The sequence below is a fragment of the Haplochromis burtoni genome, unplaced genomic scaffold (genome assembly GCF_018398535.1).
Source record: "Haplochromis burtoni strain Fernald_Lab_line unplaced genomic scaffold, NCSU_Asbu1 Contig_34, whole genome shotgun sequence".
Classification (NCBI taxonomy): domain Eukaryota; kingdom Metazoa; phylum Chordata; class Actinopteri; order Cichliformes; family Cichlidae; genus Haplochromis; species Haplochromis burtoni.
In genome coordinates this window covers 610663-632940 of record NW_024582395.1, presented here as the reverse complement: position 1 = coordinate 632940, position 22278 = coordinate 610663, and the positions used below count along the sequence as shown (strand labels likewise).

The window sequence follows — 22278 nt, the reverse complement described above, 5'->3', positions numbered from 1 at the left end:
ATACAAGAAAAGATCTTTGCGCTCATGTTGTTTGCACCAAAGTTTCACCCTATTATCTGAATTTTTGCAGCAAAATTAAGAATCATCAGACAAGCAATGTTTTTTCCAACCTTCTATTGTCTAACTTTGATGATTTCTTTGTGAATTTTAGTATCTTACTCGTAGCTGACACATCCAAAGGCACTTAAATCACTTTTCTTCCTTACTGTGCTGCTCAGTTTGAACTTCAGCAGGTTGTCTTAACATACATGTTTATATGCGTTAATATTTGCATTAACCAGCAGCTGTACAGGTGTAGCTAATGTGGTGGCCGGTGATTGTATGTTACTATCATATAGTGGTTAATATGGAAAACACATTATCTTATACTTGTTGTGCTTGGGCCCAGATAATGTCTTCAAGACAGGTGGCAAAGCCTTCGCTAATCCATTCTTCAGTCCAGTCTCTGGCTCCGATAACCAGGCCAAACCAGGAGTGGGAAATCTCGTGGCAAATCCTGGATCCACACAGAGACAGACTTTCTTCAGAACCTGGACTCCCAGCAGACAACACACTCTGGGACAGGAAAATTATATGGGGGCTGAGGAAGACAAAAGTAATGACACAATAATAGCATGTTTGAAAAAAAGCACATTCTAAAGGCAAGAAAGGAGTCTGAGGCACAAATCACAGATAAATATTAGGCAATGTTTTGATAAAAAATATTGTAATCTAGGAGGTTCACAGAGTGAAAGATGAGAAAATATGTTGCAGACATCAGAATTAATAGTCAAGAAAAAATTAAACTAACAGAGACACAGAGATCTAGTGTTCTTCTGTGCAGAAAGATCAAGATGCTGACGTAACGCTCCACACCTAGGATTATAGAAAATTTGGCCTTAACCTGTCATGTAACACAACCCCACATATTTTCTAGTGAACAAACTGCCCATCCTTTTCTCAAGTTCTTCATTATGTTTAGAGAAGGGCAACTTACTCATGCAGAAGGCTTGCCAAACCTAAATGCCACAATTTCCCAGGACTGGACTTGTTAAACAACAGTGGGTAAAATGATTTGAATTAAAAGTAAATTACGCAAGTTCAGTAGGTTTTTTCCAACATTTACAGATTTATAATGCCAGAGTGACTTTTGAAAACGAAATAAATATTAGATGTATTTAAAACACTTCAGATTGTGTATTTGAAGCATATGCAAACACTGAAAGTGATATTTACCTTGGTGCACCCTCGATATGAATGCAAAAGTAGTATATGCAAAACATTCAGATAGTAACTACTCAAACAAATCCTCAAAGTGCTTTTAGTGATGCCAAAGATAAGAAGCCTTTTCTGCTTGTACAAAGGGATAAAACAGCAAGATTTTTTTGCCCAAATTAAAAGATAATATTTTCCCTTTGTGCCATTCTTTGATAACAGATTTTAAAGTCTAAATTAAGACTAATTATCTTGTTATACAAGCCCTTACTTCTTAATTAAGTAAATACACTTTAGTTTTAATGACGTTTGGAAAGAAATAATTTTTTTAAGGCGACATTTGTGGTCTTATTAATTATGACCCAGCAGAGAATAATGACTGTTGCATGTATCTTTTAAAGTTTTTCTTTACATATTGCCTACTTTTTTACCCATTTTTAGCTCGTCCTTTTACCTGCCCATTTTAATAGGAATGTTTTATTTGTTAAGCCACTTAACACTGACCCATGAATCAGTCAAACAGAAAAAAGCACCTAATTCAAGGGAGGAACCAATGTTGTGTCTACACATGACAAACAACTTAGCAAAGAACCAATTAACATAGACTAAATTATACCTTTAGACACTTTGTTACTGGGAGCATGTCATAAAACACATTCTTTCTTCCACTTTCTTTAATTGCATCTATTAAAATGCCAAAGAAGCCAAAATAGTATTTTTGCACCAACAAGATATTCACAGCGCTGCACTTGTTCCACACTTTGTCACGTTACAGTCTTATTTTAAAATGTATTAAATGAATTTTTCACCTCAAAATTCTGCACACAATACCCCATAAAGTGAAAAAATAAAACAAACAAAATATAACATATATATAAATACTCAGAGCCTTTGTTCAGTACAATATAGAAGTGCACTTGGCAGCAATTACAGCCTTAAGTCTTTTTGAGTATAGTGCTATAATTTGGTGCAACTATTTTTGGGCAATTTCTCCCATTCTTGTTTGCAGAACCTTTCAAGGTACATCAGGTTGGATTGGGACCATCAGTGCACAGCCATCAGATCTCTTCAAAGATATTCAATCACTTGTGAACTGGATACTGTACATGTCACCCAAGAACATCCACCTTCACCACAGTCTAAGGTCCAAAGGATTCTGGAGCAGGTTATCATCAAGGATGTCTCTACAATGCTGCATTCCCTTTTCCCTCAATCCTGACTAGTCTCCCACTTCCTGCTGCCACAAAATATCCCCACAGCTTGATGCTGCTACCACCATGCTTCAGTGTAGGAATACTATTGGAAAGATGATGAGCAGTGCCTAGTTTCCTCCAGACATGAGACTTGGTTGGCATTCAGACCAAAGAGTTCAATCTTTGTTTCATCAGAGCAGAGCCCTTCAGGTGCCTTTTGTCAGACTCCAGGCAGGCTGTCATTTACCATTTACTGAGGAATGGACACTTTAGCAAACAGGCCAGATTGGTGAAGTACTTCAGAAATTGTTGTCCTTCCTGAAGGTTCTTCGCTCTGCACAGAGCAATGCTGTACATCTGTCAGCATGACCATTGGGTTCTTGGTCACGTCCCTGACTATGGCCCTTCTAGTTTGGTCACTCAGACGGGCCAGGCAGCCAGCTCTGGGTAGAGACCTGGTGGTTCCAAACTTCTTGCATTTACAGATGGAGGCCACTGTGGTCACTGGGACCTTCAGGGTTGATCATTAATGATTTTCATGTAACCTTCCCTGTGCCTCAGTATAATACTGTCTCAGATGTCTACAGACAATTTCAACTATGGGACCTTATATGGAAAGGTGTGCGCCTTTCCATATAACGTCTAATCAACTGAATTTACCACAGATGGACTCCAATCAAGTTGTAGAAATATTTGACAGAAGATTAGTGGAAATAGGATGCATCTGAGCTCAGTTTTAAGTATTGTGGCAAAGACTGTGAATACTTACGTACATGTTAAAGTTTTGACCTTTATTTTTAATAAATTTGTAAGACATTCAAGTAAACTTTGTTCACGCTGTCATTGTGTGCAGAATTCTTAGGTGAAAATGTATTTATTATGTTTTGGAATAAGGCTGAAACATAACAAAATGTGGAACAAGTGAAGTTTTGTGAATATTTTCTGATTACATGTTATTAAGAAACAGGAAAAAAAGAAGCAAATGTAGTCCCACCAAATATTGACTTTCAGGCTTGTCAAAATTTTATAAACTCTGTATGTACACGTCAATAAATTGCAGCACCTACTTTCCATTTTCCTAGCAATATAAAAAGAAATGTAGGGCTCAAGACTTTTGCACGTTCCTTTATAGTATCTGTAGTTGATTGAACATCAAACTTTTCATCATGAACAGATAAAAGTAAAACTTTAATTTGCTGTTTAAAAAAAACATTTCAGTCGGGAAGGGGGGGGGGGGCTGTACTACAAGCTAGTCCTTGCTATTACAGGTTTAGCAACATCCATATCAAGCTTGGTATCACAGGAATAAATAAGTGATTTTTGCACTAGTAGAGCAGGACCAATCACAGGGCTCTATCAAAGCCAAGGTCATGGCTGAAGACTTTTTTGGAGCATTCTTTACTTCATTCTTATATAACAGGCTGTTGATGCCCCGAGGGGCTTAGGGCTGACTGTGCGTGAGAGGCAGGCTATTCTTCTTCAGAAGAATGAGAAAGGGGTCACAGAGGTGCGAATGAATGGCCTCCCTCTCTCCTGGCTCATACAACAACACCGGACTGTCTAGAGTTCCTTTCACACTCGCTAGATCTTAAGCGTCCCAACCACCATTGACCTGACACCGGTGGGAGAATTTATGGCAAACTGCAGGTCCTAGTGAAAAGCACTTTTCAAAAGGCCACACCACCCCACTCATGTGACAAATATGTTAAAGATGCTATAATGTGTGGCTTAGTAGACCACACATTATTGCATTTGCCCCATGCAGAGTGGCCTTACTTTCAACTTCTGAGACACAACAGCAGCAACTGGTTGACCTGTTGGGTCGACAGTAAGACTAAGACTCCATATTGCTGCTATTGATGAAATACAGTAAGCTGTAAAATGAGATGCTCTCATCAAGGAAAGATTACAATCTTAAACCACCAGATGACAGAGGAGTTATTTTTTCTTTGCCATAACCTAATTATGGTGACAAGCTAAGTCAGTTATAAAGGAAAACAGTGAGTAAAGACATAGCTTAGGCCGGGTCTGCCACACAGCCTGTTTAGAGGAAAACAAAATCAGATATCTGAACAGCACAACTACTCTTTATTTCCCAGGGGATTGTTACATCAGACAGAAAGCAGGCCCTCCCCTTCAGTTATTTAGGAACATGTCAACATCATACAATGGGGTCTTATGAGCATCATTTCCGAGACAGCATCTCAAATCTAATTCCATGTTATTCCTGATTACACAAACAAAGGCTCTCACTGGAGCAGGAGATGCTAACATTAGCATATGAGTTTCTTTGTAGCTTAATCTTATTCCCCCACAATTGGATAAGCACGCCTTTGTTGTCAGTTACAGCACCGTGTTTGTGTGTGAGTGAGTGAGTGTGAAACACAAAGACAGCCTTTCAGAGACGGCGCTTGCACATGTTCCTCTGAGGGAGACGGAATCCATCACTACAGTGACAAATAGTGTCACCCCACCATGGTGGTGATGAGCAACAACAGCATCTTTCACGTTCACTGATACACTGACTGACATTAGTTGACATTGGGGACCTGTCATGAATACATGCATGGTAAGACCTCCATACAGATTCATGTATATGTACTACCTGCACATGTGTATGCATCTTTTAAGCCCACAAAACATCTGAGTCTAGTGTCTGCTGCAGGGATGAATGGCTGTACCTGATATGTATTGTACATTTTCAGCGCTGTTTAGAAACAAAGCCTCACAATAATTTGTAAGTAAACTGCTTTAATTGCACATTATGTTTAAAAAGAAGCTATTCATTGAAACTGTTGATTTCACTAACAACTGCAATCAATCACAAAACACAGAGTGATAATACTGCAAGACTACAGAAAATTACAAATACTACTAGAAATTCAAATGACAAACTCATTTATCAGCTTATGCACAACAGAACTACCACAAGAGCAAACTATTCAAACCTTCTGTTTGAATAGCAGCCAGTCGGAAGAAAGTTGGCTTAAAAAGAGGATAGCTTTAAAGGGAAAGGAGCGGAAATGTCCTGTTTCAGACACTGCATGAATTCAGGGGCTGGACAAAGGCCTAGTACATAATGAGGAACGAATGTTTGGACCTTGAACCATACAGTACAGGAATAAAATCATGGAACTGGAAATAAGCATAACAGGTCTCCCTGATGTTTTGAGGACAATGAGAAGGACAAAGTTACAATTTTTTGTAAACTTGATCTTATTAAGAAATTATATTCATAAAAAGAGACTGGCAGACTTGAAAGCCGAACTTTCAGCCTTTTCTTGAAGAACTGCATCAAAATGGCACCACCGTATGAATGAGAAAAGGATAACCCTGAAGGTCACCTGGCAACGCTTATAACATGTTTCAAGGTCTTGTCTTTGTTGGAAGAGTTTGAGCTCAAAACTGGCCCAGACCGTTTGTTGTTTTCATGCCCTACCTTTTTGTATATCTATCAGAATTTTAAAGATTTACACAAAAACAACCAAAAACTAGCTACATTCCCGTGAAAAAGAAAGACTCCATCATTCAGGAGCTTGTATAACCATCAGTAACGAAAAAGAATAAAGCCTGTATGACTTTAACAGTCTATCACATCATTGCAAAGGAATTTCGTCCCACTCTTCTTTACAAGATTGCATCAATTCCTTGAGGTTTGTGCACAGCTTTCTACTGTCCCACCAAAGCAGTTTAATCAGTTTGAGATTTGGACTTTGACTGGACCATTGTAACAAATGGCTAGGCTCGGTGTCACTACTGGTAGTACGAGGTGATTCCTGGACCCTACAGAGGCTGCACAGGTAGTCCAACTCCAGTACAGCACATCAATATGTGCTATTGTCAAAAGGTTAAGTGTGTCTCCCAAGACAATATCAAGAACATGAAGAAGATTGAAGGCAACAGGCAATTACTCTAAGAGAGCTGGACAGGGCAATAGAAGGTCCTTAACCTATCAGTAGGACTGTGTTGGGAGACACACTTAACCTTCTGTGCGAGGAAGAACAGGATGAGGATTACCAGAGTCCTACAAAACAGCCTTCAGCAGACCGCTGGTATGAATATCTCTGACCAAACAATTAGAAACCGACTTCATGAGTGTGGCCTGAGGGCGCGGCATGCTTTAGTGGGCCTTGCGCTCACTGCCAAGTACCATGGAGCCCGATTGGTGCGTTTTACAGATGAGAGCAGGCTCACCTTTAGCACATGTTGCAAATGTGAAAGAGTTTGAAGAAATCGTGGAGAACATTATGGTGCCTTTAACATCTTTCATCATGATCAATTTTGGTCAGTGGTGTTCTGGGAACCCATATCCATGCAGGGACCTACAAACCTCCCCAGGCTAGGTATCAGGACAACAACACAACGCCCGACCTCATGTGGCGAGAGTATGCAGGCAGATCCTGGAGGATGAAGGAATTGGTACCATTAGCTGGCCCCTAACACTTGTCTGACCTAATTCCAATAGAACACCACTGGGACATTATGGAGCTCAGTGATGCCCAGGTGTAGATAAGAGAGGACAACCCCCAGGACACCATGCGTTGTCCCATTCACTTTGATTTTCCAGATGTCTTTGAATTCAACCCTGTGTAGGTTGATCATTTCTATTGTCATCAAACAATGTGGCATCCTATTGTTCCTAACACACTATCCAGTCCATGTCAGTATAGATATCCAGTGTGATCTTTTTCCTTACATGTTTTCTGTGTGTTCCTTTTATTATTTTTCACTTTTTCAAAACAAATCCAAAATGTCACCCCTCCATAACAGTGTTAGATAGCTGGCATGAGATGTTTGTGTTGTTATGTTTGGTAACACGGCCACACACGTCCATGTTGACCTGCTCTGTCCAAAGAACATTACTTCAGTCATAAGGTTTGTTCAGATGCATCTTTGCAAATCCATGCCATGCTTCCATATTCTTTTTTGAGAGGTTTTAACCTGGCAACCCTTTCATACAAGCGTAATTGTATGTCATAACTTTAACATTTAACATGCTAACTGAGGACTAGAGTCTGAGCTCTGAGAGTAGCTCTTGGCTTATTTATTATGTCAGTATTGCACAGCCTGACTTTGTGATGAATTTGCAGGGTTGTCCACTCCTGGGAAGATTGTGAGACTATGTTAACAGACACCTGAATGCTCCAGACCAGCAAACTGCCAAAATGTCTGCTTTTATAGAGGTGCTTACACTTGTTGATGATCAATTAAGATTACCAACACCTCCCTGCTCCTAATTCTCCAAAGTCCTATGATAGTAGGGTTAGTTATTCACATGAGGGCATAGTGTCCTATGAAAACTTTCTTTTTGTTGTATGCAAATTTGTTCTAAACTATCTCTACCTGATATATGCTCTCTATTGCTGTGTTAAGTGTTTTTTTATGTTTCTTTTATTATCGACAATTCAAAAAAAGTTTGAAAAAAAAAAAAAAGAGAAGAGACATATCTAGTACATCACCACTTAGACATATCTGAAGAAACACATTTGTAGTCACATTTCAAACCGACCTCTAAATTAGATTTTAATCCAATTTTCCAAAGAAATCCACTTAATGCTGTTTTTTTCCTGTTCAGGCTTTCTAAAATTAACTTGGGTACAACCTGGATATGCCAAATAAAACAGATTGGGACTTCTACATAAAGGGCTTAGTTACTTGGCTGCATGTGACATCTTACATTTTGGAACGTTAGCATTCATTTCCTTTACGCATAACGCGGCCTCTCAGTGTCAGTTGAATGTACTAATTCAATCACCTCATGAATAATGAATCTTTCTCAGATTTAGCCATATGTCACTTGAGGCACCTCTTCTCCTGTGCCTCCCTGTAAGATTTACAGTGGCCAACTGCAACAAACCAGATACGTGAATAAAAATACACCTGCACCAGCATTTCAAGGACTAAAAATGTTGGTAAACAAGCAGCTGGCTTTGGGCTGTATTTTCTCCGTGTGCATGTGTTTTCGTGTGTGTGTGTGTGTGTGTGTGTTCGTGTAGTGTCTGAAGCACATAAAAGGAAGGAAGAGGAAATGAGTTTACCTGGACTACATCTATACCTGCATTTCTCATCTTGTGTCATTTCCACTTCCACTATCATTTTCACCTAAAATGATAAAACACGAAAGACTTTGAGTCTAATAACTGAAAAAAGTGGTGTGAAAATATAAAATGTCCTCTGTGAACATTAATGGGTTAATGTTTGATGATGGAAGGTTTGATTGGGCCTTGGATATCTTTATGTAAATTAATTCATACTTGTTGCCCCCGTTTTGTGTCTGCTTTTGATGTCAGTGATCTTCATTTGTTTTTTAATTGACTGCTAGCTGTACAACACATTGCCCTTTGGGTGTAATAAGGCTTAACTCTACTCACTGGTCTTCCCTTTTTAATCATGTTCTTCTGAACAATGCATTAAAGGCATGGAGTTTTACTTTCTGACATTTAATTAGATTTGAAATATAACTTTTCTTAGCTGATAATTAAACGACTCAGAGACAATACGCAAGGGCTTCCAAACGATGTAATTAATTAATTTCCAGAGGTTGTTAAACAAATATGATCATGGTGTGAGGTTATCTGCACATAAAATAACAGACATGACCTTTGCGGACCTTTCTGATGGCAGTACCCTACTGGCTCCTTGACACAAAATTCAAGGCTGGTTAAAGCCATCCTGTGCTTTCTCACATGACAACCTTGTGACTCTGAGTCACCCAGGGTTACTTGGCCCTGAGTTTCAGAGGTGTGAGCCAGGGCAAGTCTTCAATTTGGTGAGACACAGATTGCAATAGTGTTTTGCTACTCCATCTCTCCATCCATTATTCATCCCTTCATTTCTCCATCCCCTGTTCCTGGCTGTAGGCCGTTTTTTACCCCAGCGGGACACTTCCATGCATAATGCAGCAAGGGCCCTATCATAGTTCTATAATTGACAACCCCAGTCCAGCTCAGCCCATAGCTGGGACACCAGTATAACAGCCCCATGAGACACAACGATGTGGAAAAAAGATGATGAGAACAGAGTGTTGATCCTGCATGTGTGAATGAAAGACTGTAGACACAGAGACTGAAAAGAATTTGTGAAAATGGGTAAAAAAAGAAGGTTAAATGAAAAAATTATCTGATAGATATTTATTGAAATATTGAAACCCTGTTGTTTGTCACAGTATCCCCTCCATGATAACTATTAAGCTGCTCAATCTCCGTAGCACAGATGATGTTACAGTGTTTCACACTTAGTGTTTGTTTCAATATGTGCACAAAGACATGCTATCAGACCTGTGAGACCTGTGAAAAACACACATATAAGACAAATTACAGCTTGTCCAAGCAAAGGTTGCAGGGCTGTGCTTCCTAATGTCAGCTTATGGGAATAAGCTTTGTCTCTTTTCCCTTCATCTCGGACAGTTTGTGGGTTATTTCAGACACAGGGGCATATTTGACGAAACTCCTACCACCCTCTGTTCTTTTTTAACAAGTCTGACTTCAAATGTCTGGCATTCTAGGCTGGCTGCAGATCAGCTCACTGCTCCCAGACGGGGCCCCACAGGGCCAGGCCAAATGCCACTCCATGTAGGGCCTGATCACATGAACAAGGGCCAGGCTGGGGCCCCGAGAGAGCTGTCCCACCCACAAACACATCATCGCATCAGACTCTGAAAATAAATAGCAGAAAAAAATATCAGAGGTCATCAGGAACAAGGAGGCGACTCTGTGCCTCAAGTTAGGGGAAAATTAGGCTTTGTAGTGCCGGCGCATAAGGAATGAGTGACACGTTTCAAGGTTAGACTCTAGTTGTTGTCAAGTGCTTATACTCAGTCTTGGATGCCATGCCAGAGAGTCACCTAATGAAATCGACAAATAGAAATCTGCTTGTAGATGCAATAAAGTAATATAACCTGTGGGCATAGCAGAGCACACACATAAACAAGCAAGAAGTCCAAATGTAGACCACATCAACACTCACCCACATATTTTCAGCAAATCTCCTTTCAGTGCGTAACAGCTGGAAAGGGAGAGCAGATGTCTGATCCATCCTCCCTTTACAGTAAAAACAATCCACAGTGCAGCTTGTTCTTTGTTTAATTCAGAGCCTCAAAAGTGATGTCATCCCAGAGGAATGTTCTTAAGAGTGTGTTTCTGAGTGGATATTAAAAACACTATGGACACCTATTGGGTTTGTGGGTTATTGTTCCAAGGCAACCAAAATACATTAACCCAAACAGCAAAAATTAACATGAATGTCACTAAAGGGATAATTTGATACTTCCTAGAGATCACCTGTAGAGGCAACATGTGGTATCTAATCATATCCAAATATCACAATTTACAAAATACCAAACTTTTGCAGTCCAACACTATCTTAATGCAATGCAGTTGGAAAAGCTACTTTCAGCTGCTGTCTTATTCACAAGCAGTCTTTAATTAAGCGCCTTGAGGCGACTGCTGTTGTGTTTTGGCGCTATATAAATAAAATTGAATTCAATTGAACTATGGTGGGTAGCTCTGCATGTTTGATTTGACAGATTTTTTACACCTTCCTAAGGCAAGCCCAAGGGATTTGTGTCTTCTAATGTAATTTATTTAATATGATAAATTTAAACAACCTATGTAATGCTCACAACTTAAAAATTTATTTTGATTGCTTCAAATTATTATCTTATACTTAGGGATGGGAATTGATAAGAATTTAGCAATTCCAATTCCATTACTGATATCGCTTATCGATACGATTCCGTATCTCACTGGGTTCTCATTGGTTCCCCTTTGAGAGTCAGCACCATTTCTAAGCAGCACATCAAAGACAATACATTTTTGCAAATTGAATCTATACTGTGTGGTCAAATGTTTGTGCATGTTGAATGTATTTCCTCACTTTGTTGCAATCAGTTTTGGAATTATTTCTCTAAAATTACTACAAATATTACACACAACATTTAAAAGTAATGCAGTACCTTAATTACTCCCAAGAGCAAGTAATTTGTCTCGTTACATTACTTTCATGTTACGCTGTAAAAAGACCTGATATGCACCATTTAACAAAAAAAAACTATAGGCTACAGTTCTACACACCAACACAAATCCCTATCCTAATAAGGACACACATATAGGACACACAAAGCTGACATCACAAAGCAGAGATGAAAACCAGCACAAAGAGACTTTAAAGCAATCGCCACAGTGATTCTGCTTTAGAAACATGAACATGTACAAATTGAGGCTGCAGCCTGACTGTTCATCGGTTTGTTACTTGTTGAAGTTCAGGGTCTGGCTGCTGTGCTGGGCATTCACTCAGCTTTAATGCTTTCACCATTGCATTCTCATCCTTTTGTGGACTAAAAGTAAAAAAAAAAAGTAATAAAAGTCAAATAAAAGTAAAGTCCATATCCACACTGCAGACTATGTTCCTCCTCGGACACACGAACTGAAATCAACTGTAGCGCAAGTGCAAGAACCAATAAGCAGGCAGACTAACAATTGCAAGGAACTGAATTACTAGGAACAGGTTCTCTTCAAGAACTTCAGGACACCGCCATCACGTTCCACAATGATGCGAGTTTTATATTCCCATGGATCAACCAAGAAAGAAGCACCTGCTAAGCACCTTCAAGCTCGACTGCAATTTGCAGCTGCCCACATTAACAGGCCAAATGGATCCTGGTGAGAAGTTGATAGTCCAATTAGACAAAGACTGAGTTATTTTGCCACAATGACAAGAGGTATATTGGGAGGAGTAAAGGTGACCACCTCCAGAGTATTTAACTTCACATCAAATCAACAGCTAAATGGTTAAAACTTGGATACAATGATTCCAAACACACATCAAAACAGGTTTGGGATGGATGAAACAGTCTAATATGAAGCTTCTGAAATCGTCTTCCAAAAGCCATGACTCTAACTCTACTGAAAATCTGTACTATACGTAAAAACTGTGTCTGTGCCGCAAAAGCAACCAATATAAATGAACTCTACCAATTCTGCCAGGTTAAATAGCCAGAATTATTGCTGATGGCTATCACAAGCATTTACCAACTATTAGTTGGTAATACAAATAATAAAATTACTAAATTGTTCTTAATAAAAGTAAGTACTGAAAGTGATGTATACTTTTGACCCTGTGTGGCTTGGAGAAAATCCTAAATATATTCAAACTTGTAATGCAAATTCTCTCTTTTTTAAACCTATTAAAGATGCATGCTGTACAATCATTCAACAGTGGAAAAAGATCAGTTCAAAGAAATCATTAAAAGCCCCAAATTACCATGAGAGTCATACCCATGATGAGTGTGTGTAAACTTCTGACCACAACGGTATATTTGCCTCTAAAAATTGAAAAGAAAAAACCCAAAACTGACCACAACAAAGAGTGGGGACCCAGGAGGGAAAAAGTACCAGCATTTAATATGTTTCTATCATGGCTTGCACTGGATATAAAACACCGGGACATGACCACAATGTAATTAACACATAAAACACCACACAAAAGCATGAATGCCAGTAACAGCATCTGCCACTTACACAGATTACATCATAGGCTCCTCAAAGATTCGCTGCAGAAATCTAAATAAGCCGTAAGTTTGAAACACTCCACTTCAGCACCTGTCTAGTTTAGTTTCTGCTACCATAAAGCTTAGCCTGCTCTGACTGGTGGGCTGAACTACTGAAATATAAGTAAAATAACACTGGTACCTAATTAATTCTAACCCCTTTTCTATGAGTCTCAGTATTGCTCCTTGAGAGTTATTGGCTGGCAACAAATCTTGGACTTTTTTCACACATGTTTGAACCCAAATCTGAGACACTTCTGCAGAAGTTGCTATATTCAGTGTTAGGGACATTATACAGAAAGAGTAATATGCCACATTTTACTTGTTAAATTACTCACTATATCACATAACATTGGAGTGAAATTCACTTTCAGTTGCTACCAACTCCACAACAGCACAAGTCCCTTTCCCAGTAAGGACAAGATTGTTTCCAAGATATGCACGTGTCCAGCCCTCAAAATTTGCATCTCCTATACCAAGTGATACTCTGTCCCTGTTTATTGATTTAAAATTGTTGTCAAAGTTTCCAAACTCTCCGGCTGTCACTCAACCAATTTTGACATAACACTAATCTGTGGGCATACACTCAAAACTAATGGAAAATTAGACACATGAGAAATTTGCTAGTGTGGCTAATGCAAAGATAGGAATAATCCGCTTATTCTTCAATTCTATAAATTTAAAAGGGACATGCACAATGTGTTGATGAGCACTAAAGACCAATCAGTCAGTCAGCCTGACGTAACATTTACCTACATGACATAACCCACATTCCTCTATGACTGTAGCTACTTGCATCCAAACCCCATCGCTCTTCACACACAGCACTCAGAACCCTCTTTTAGCTTCCACTTCCGCCTTAATGAAAAAGACAGGACAAATCTATTTCACAGAATTATAATTTGAGACATTTTCTTGGCTGCAGGGTAATAAATAGACTGCTTTTTTTTTTTCTATCTTATGTAACGTAAGAGTATGAGACAGTGAGGAGATGGAAAGTGAGACCACTCAGTGCTCCGAGGCTATATAAGAAGTGTTTGACAGAATGGAAAGATGGATTAGGGCGAGACTGAAGTGAAATTAGCCAACGAGCAGAGCTGTTTTTTTCTGCAGAGGGTTTGGGTTGCCACCTGACCAGGCTGCGTACCCTTGAGACAAAACACTGCAACTGAGGGCTATAGCGTAGATGAAACATGTTTTATGTTTCACATATATACTAACAAAAGAAAATATAATCACTGCACTGTACTATTAATACTTGTTACCTCGTGATCTTAACACTAAGGACAAAAGTGGCCCAAATAATTTGAATCCAAAGCAGAATGGTTGAACAATAAAGTTGGTGATAAAGAGGCCAAATTAATCAATGATCAGCCTGCCTCCTTACACCTTCCCAGCCCATCTCAGACTTAAAGTGGACGATTTACCTTAACTTGTATTTGATTCTGGTGTTTTCAACATGTTTTCAGACAATGAGTATTAGCAAAAGGCTCAGGCTTCAGACTATGCTAAATGCTCAGTTTGTAACAGTGCTTTTTTTCCACTCTTGGATCTTTACGACGTCAAAGAATGGCCACGGCCTTTTGCGAGGGTTAGGGTCAGGATACAGGGTTATATTTCTTGTTAACTTTGACATGCATATCCCAAGGCGAGATATATGAAGAAAAAGGGGCAGTGGTTCTTACTGAAGACCTAAACCATTTAAAAAGTGTGATGATACAGCATGTACAGAACTGTGCAAAAGTCTTGAGCCAGCCCTTATTTCTTTATATTATCTTTGCTTCCAAGGCACCAAACTTTGCTGTAATTTATAGTGCTCTTTCTGAATTTCTTTCAAAGTTGTTTTTTTTCTTTCGTTTTTTCAGTCCAGTCCTTCACCACTTTCAAAGGAATGACTTTTGCTGTTTGTTAAGCCACTTAACACTGACCTATGACTCATTCAAGCATAAACAAGACACCTATTTCAAGCAATGAACCAGTGTGGTATTTCCACATAACAGAAACTGTATCTTTAGGCACATTGTTACTAGCAGTTTTAAAAAACAATTTTAGTTCCAATTCCTTTAGTTAAATCTAGTAAAAATGCCATACATACATAAAATAGTATTTCTGCACCAACAAGATGATTTCTGAAGACCCACAAATTTGGCATATCTCAGTATGCTTTGCACTGGTTCCTTAAAAAGTGTTTCCTCTGAAAGTAATGCCCTTACTAGGACATATTTGAGAGACATATTTGGACATTCAACTGGTCCATCTACTGTTCAGTGAAGCGTCACTGAACTGAAAGTGAGTGGAAACAGGTCTAATGAAGAGATGAATACAAATTTGAGCGTTCTAGTTCAAATGACCATCAACATATACAGAGGAGATCGGAAGATATGTACAACAGTGACTGTTTATAGCCATCTATAAAACACGGTGAAGGCTCTGTTATGGTTTGGAGCTACATTCCAGCCAGTGGTGTTTGAGATCTTGTCAACACAGAAAAGTAACATCAGAGTTTGATCCACCATTCAATACCATCTGTAAAACATCTGATTGGTAACAGCATCATTTTTCAGCATGACAATGATCCCAAACACAGTGCGAATGTAGTAAAAGCACACCTGGATAGAAATGGAACTGGAATTCCCAGAGCCTGGATTTCAACATTCATGAGAGAAAAGGGAAAAAAAGGCAGAGAACATCCAATGAAAAGCCTAAAATGTTCTTCAAGACTGGAGAACTTTTCCTGAAGTCTACTTTAAAGAATTGGAAGAAAACCTGTCTAAAAGAGTTCAGGCAGTGCTGTGAAATAAAGGTGGTCACACCAAATATTCTCTTTCAAGGTAGAATTATTAGGATTAGAACTGTTTGTTAGAAAAACTCTGCTTTTGACTTATATACTGCAATTTCATTTATGTTTGAAAGTGTCAATGAGTCACTGCTTTTATTTTATTTATTTTTCATTTCCTATGAAAATGTAAAGCCACGAGTGGCTTAGCCATTACTTTGAAAAGGGGATTATGTCACAGGTTATATGATGCATCTGTTTTAATCTCAACAACCTCACCCTATTCTTGATTCAGATGTTTTCAAGGGATTTAATGACAATAAGACAAAAACTACCCTTAAAAAAACTATTCTTTAAATCGCTTAGATTATGGAGAACTTGTGCATAAATCAAACTACAGACAAAAACATTAAAAAAAACTTTCAGATGTATGTAGCTCAAATTAGGATTCACTGTTGTTAATAGGAAGAGCTGCAGCCATGCCAATTTAGAATTTACTAAAATTTAGTAAATATGAAATATTTCACTAAAAGATACTTGAAAATAAAACAGTGAAGAAGAAAAAGGGCATCATCTTGATTTGTAGTCAACCCCTGTAGTAAACCCTTAATGTTCATAAGAAAATCCAACCTCCAGTAAGTCTTATTGAAATATTCTCATGGGTGAAATTTGAACTTGCTCAAGGATCAACAAAGCAAGAAAGCATGTTCTGAATTTCCAAAAACATATAATTGACATGTCTTGATCAAAATGGTGGACTGACCAGAGAGACTTACACACCGCTGTACACAGCTTCATGCTGCTAGCATGACAACGACAACTAACAGACCAACTGAGAGTGCAGCCAGTCCCTGAGGCTAAAAGCAAAGCGACACATGAGAAGCATTACCAGGGATATTTCACAGCACTTTGATTCAAATGTCTCATTTTGGTCAGTTCAGCACAGAGGACCCACGGACATTAAACTGTCTGGCTCTGCCCAGAATGAAATTACCCCCAGCCTCTGGGTTCCACTATCACACACGCCTGAGGACGCACACCAAGATCAGCTCCATTGTCCCCTATGCCATACAATGGACCCATCCATCACTCGAGGGAATGGGTCCACTGGACTCATCCATTCGTTAACAGAATGGGTATGCCGTGACAGGCCTGTCTTGCTAAAGCCTCTAATCCAGAGTTATGGCACAGTGTGTCTGTGTTACTGTTAAATGCAGTACTATATGCCAGCTGTTGCCAGCAGGTTCCCATCTGAGGACAGTCTAAAGAAGCACACCGTCGATCATCGATCATTCTATGATGAACATAAAAGCACAAATATTGCCCGAGAAGGAGCAGGACATTTAGGTCATAATGTAAAATTCAACAAGTACTGCAAATAAATTGTTTCAGGTTCACTCCTGCAGAAAAAAACCACCTGCATGTTCACAACATAATGTGGGGCGCTCTCCTGTCAAGCAGAAAAAGAGTTAAAAAGGTGGATGCTTCAGTTGTGATTAGATAGTGTAGCAGCACAGATAAACTCATATACAGGGGCGGAAGGGAAGCTGAGAGGCTCGAGATAACTAGAAAGGAATATTCTTGCAATAACAAGACACTTGCTAAGCTGTACACTGCTATCAGCATTAAGAGGAAGTCCTGACCAAGAAAAAGAAACAAAGAGCCAAAGGGAGACAGATAGAACAGGCTGTCACCTTTGAAACTGCCTGTGTTTTCAGCACGAAGTAAGTAGACCAGCAAGGGAAACTAAAAGTCTTAACTACTTGCAATCACTTTAAAAGCATGCGTAAAACACTCCCTCTCCTTCTGTCCAGGTGCAGGCATGCAGAGCTGGCTTTTTCCTCCGACTCCCTTGGCTCTTTTGTGAGGCCCATTGACGAAAGGGAGATCCACTCAAGGTGGGAAGAAAGAAACACCTCATCCTTGACTATTTGATTAACAGCTGTCTTCTGTGCCAGAAAATCCAACCCCCACATTTTTCCCTCCCAACCCTGAACCCCTAGTTGTCTCCTGAAAGAGCAGGTCTGTATCACACACTTCTAGAGTTACTCTGCAGATCAAACTGGAGAGGAGAGCAGAAAGGCAAGAAATCCTCTGAGATATCAGAAGGAAGAGGGAAGGACAAGCAGTGGGAAGACTGGGGAACAAACAGTGAGAGGAGGAAGAGAGAGAGAAGGGGGAATGGCACAGCTTAACAAGATGGCAGGAGGTGCAATTTAGCAAGGGTGCAAAAGGGTAGGAAATCACTGGCAATGAGGCAAAAGACTGAGGCAGATACTGGAAACTAGGACAGAATAAGATTAACATCTTAACATTTTAATTTGCATTTTGTGCTCTGCTGTTGCATTTCATTTGTTTATCATGTAAGATGGTAACGAGCAGCATGCCTTTCCTCAAAGTTAATGATCTTTCCTTAATGATCAGCTTTGTTTTTCCAAAGCTGTTAGTTTTGTGAGATTCATCCCATTAGTCCTGGTCACATTGTTGAAATCATTTCTTTTGTTCCAAACAACCATTTCATGAAAATAAAGCTGGAGAAATTTACCGCTAATAATTCATTCATGGTTAAGATTTTAGATTTACTAGTCATCTTAATCAAAAAGAGACTCAAAAAACAACAATAAACAGTAATAAAAACAGTGATCGTCAACTGAGAGGTTCAGTCCAGGGCACCAGCTCTAGCCAGTCTACTCTGCTTAAACCTGAATTGTCTATCATGCATTCATCAGTGTGTAAAAGCACAGAATAAAGTGCTGCTTAAATGTGTGGAAAATGGGTGAATGTGGCTTATAATGAGAGCACTTTATTCCAGAGGGTACCAACTCCCCCCAGCACTACAGCTCCCTACTTCCTCACAACGGGGACCGATCGCCAATGTAACTTCCTGCTAGGCCATAAACAAACAATGCAATCAACTGAAGTCAGGCTGAAAATCCTCTACTGCCTAAGAGGTCAAGAGGTACACACCAGTCATAATTTTCAGCTGTGGCTGTGACAGTTATATGGCTGCCTAGTTTGGCTGTACTGCAAGTGGAACAAGCAGTTTAACTACTTGAACATTTTCCCCCCGTTTCTTAAGGCAGCCCATCTCTACGAGGAGGGAGCGGTGTAAAATACAACTCTGTTGATTAAAAAAGATGGGACTTTGTGTAAAATGTTAACAAAATATACGCTTAAATGGAAGTTTTGAAAACTAAATGATCTCTCGGACTCACATGTTCCTGGATCTCAGGCTGAAATTTCCTTTGCAGGATTTTTTATTTCATAATGCACCGAATGTTCTCAGTAGGAGGCAGGTCTGTACTGCAGGCAGGTCAGCTTAATTGCCAGACCTGTTTACTACAGCCATGCTGCTGTCATTTGGTATTTTCTTGCTTAAATAAACAAGGCTTTCCATGGAAAGGACATCATCTAAATATAATCACACAATATGTTACTCAATGACAGATGTGCAAATTCATTCAACTCATGCCACATGAACTCATACACCCCATGCTGTCATGAATCACAGCTCTTGAAGTGCACTCTGATAACTAGCCAGATAATCCCTCTCCTTAACAAACAGTATTTATCCATCAGCAATATCAAAAAACACAAATTTAGATTTGGAAGACCGCAGGACGATTTTACATCTTCCTTCTGTTTTTAAATGAACCAGCTTGCAGCGAGGATGGCAACATTGTGAGATCTTGTTATATCTGTTTTTATTTTTGCATGAATTTTAGCTTGCAATTGTGTATCGTGTTTTGCTTTTGATGGGGACTATCCTGAGATTGAGACTTCTCAGTCTGATTCCCTGCATACAGGGATTTCTCTGGATTACTTCAATCTTTCTGCACCGATGATGACAAACTTCTCAAACTTCAATTTGGCTGAGAAGCATGATCCTTAAATTTCTATACTCTATACTGCATCGCCTCCACAGTCTTTCTATTTACACCGTTGCTGAATAATCTCTTTCTCTCCGTCACATCACAGAGAGGCCGACTGTGCAACACTCTCAAATTCTGGGTGACCACTTTTCGATCAAAGAGCAACTCCACAGGCCAACTTTTAGGAGAAAACTTGTCTCCAAACAATCATGGTCTGACTCAGACTGACTTCAATCACTCAATGACAGATTGGTAAAGGTTTGCAAATAGTTGTTGTTTAATCTATAAATGCAGATATATTGCTAACACATCGTAATCAATCGGAGTCAGTCTGTGCCGATGAGTGCAACAAATCAGCGGCACATCTCTTTGCAACATGGCACTCAACTATCTGAGTACCCTATTGCCCTACAGCTGGTTTTATTCTGGTTATATTCATATACAAAAGCAAAGTTGCTAAACGCCTATGTCTTCTGCATTTAATAAGCTTCCTGCAGCAGCTATGGCACTATTTGTGGAGAAGTTTCTAATTCAAATGTATACATTTATGGCTTTATTTCTGTCAGTTAATTTCTGCATGTAGATTTTTTAGACAGCTACAAACTGTAATTGCAAACTGACAGTAGGATGGTGGAAGACTGCCTCCACAAGTCAGTCATGACTTAATGCATTTCACTCACAAAAGTTGTTTTCAAATGGCAACTGCCTGACCATTTCCTCTAGTCTTGAGATGTTTCACATGTTTTGCGATTGACGCACATATGTCAGTCTCCTGTCAAGACATTGCTGTCATCAAATTGAAATTCAATACAAATAAAAATATATTTTTCACAATACAATTAGTGGTCTCATTTTCAACATTTCATTTTTTTAGTCTTTTTGCTATTTTGTAACTAAATATATGGTTTAAATAACGAGAATAAGTAAGATGTATTAAGGATTAAGTTATACATAAAGCTGGAGTTTTTGCCATTCATATGAGAATGTGGGGCATGCTTTCCCTGTCATTAAATAAATAAATAGATAAATAAAAATACGCCAACAGCAGCAACAAAGTACTGCACATTGATCTGGCTCATTTAATGTCCAAACCTACACATCATCTGTGTAGGTCTCCTCTGACGTCATGCCAGTACAGTAAATACACATCCTTGTTCCATTATTTGAACAATGCACACATTCATACACTCACACACACGAGAACAGGAATCTGCCTGTCTACACTGAAGCAAAACAAAACCCATATCACCCACACTAGTGAAAAGGCGCATTTCAACGCTTGTGCGGAAGCTCTCCAAGGGATGTCAGACATGTCTTCTTTTGGGCACGCTGATCTTAGATTAGGCCTGCAAGTCAAGCCAGCACTCTGGGATACACAGACGTCAGCTTCAAAGAGTGAGAGGAAATGCCGTGCCCTTCCTGTCACTCCCAGTCAGAAATGACGTGACTGTGATGCTATGAAGAGATTACAGACTCAAATTGTAAAACAAAGAGAGAAAAAACAGTATGACCTAAGAAAGGTAAAAAATAAAAACACTGTACAAATGCCCGCGCACACACACACACACACACACATATATACAGAGCTTTCAATAAAGTGTGCAAGGTTTAATACGACCACTCCAATCATATTCAGGGCATTAGTTTACACCATTCTCATGTCCTTCAATCACTCAGAACAATGAACTTTTTATCCTGACTGGATGCCAAATTAACTTTAAGGGATTCCCCTAATGTGCTCACTGACTGTAACCCAGACATCTCTTCATCCATCTCCACACTCCTCTATTAATGGTTAACCATGTATTTGTCTTCCTCTCCCTTATCGGCTCTTCAGTGCCTTAAAGGTTGTACTAATAACATGGGGAGAGGTAACACATCGGTGTCTCTACAATGTATGTCAAAGCTTGGTTTGTTGAAGAAACAGCCATGAAGACAAGAGGAATACATACAAATAGGCAATAGATGATCCTGTTTTGCATGTACTGTACAGGATGCTGGTAGCAGGCTGTTCATAACTCAACAACTCCTGCAACGCTTTTGAACCCAAATTGTTGCACAAAATACAAACAAAAAAAGTCTTATGGAAATACTTTGAGCTGCTGGCTTCATATCTTTAAAGCTACATTTGCACAAGTCTAGTGCTTTGTGTGTGTGAATCATAGAGCCTCGTGGGTACACAGCATACGTGGTACAGCCTTTGAGTCCAGACATGCCCTTACTTGACTTCTTAATCTTCAGTTTCCTGCCCTCCCTTTCGTATCTCAGTATAAAAACTTCACGCCGCTGTGATTCCTCCCCTGCTTCGCCTCTCCCCTCTCTTCTCAGTATCACACTACAACAGCTTTATGCCTTCTTGCCACAGCTCCCTGGTCCATAGCCCCTCCGCTCCTGCTGTTTCCACTGGGGCACTGCACAAAAACTGCGCTTGGCTTGATCCCAACAAATGGGGCCCTCATACCTCCCAATCTCTAGATTAAATAGCACCAGTCTCTGAAGTCTTTCCAGGGGCTAATGGCTTTTGTTGCTGGGAATAATCCACACATCCTCTCCCACATCCTGGGGGTCTGCTGGCCTGTTGTGAACCCCGCCTTTACCCTCTTCATGTCTCTCTCATCTCCATCTCAATCTGCGCTTCCATTTTGGTTGACCTCCCAGCCTTTCTATAGCACAACCCTGCGGTTATGTGTTGAGGCA

At 39.6% G+C, this 22278-nt stretch overlaps 1 protein-coding gene across 2 annotated transcripts in view; it reads right to left on the bottom strand.

Annotated features, from left to right (window-relative positions):
* Positions 1-22278, bottom strand: part of aopep (aminopeptidase O (putative)) — an 89158-nt gene that overhangs the window by 54857 nt on the left and 12023 nt on the right. Inside the window, exon 7 of one of the 2 annotated variants that reach the window (XM_005918977.3) lies at positions 370-580. In XM_005918977.3, the coding sequence (XP_005919039.1) occupies positions 370-580 (211 nt within the window). The remainder of the gene's footprint in view (positions 1-369; positions 581-22278) is intronic. The other variant, XM_005918979.3, reaches the window with a different exon arrangement.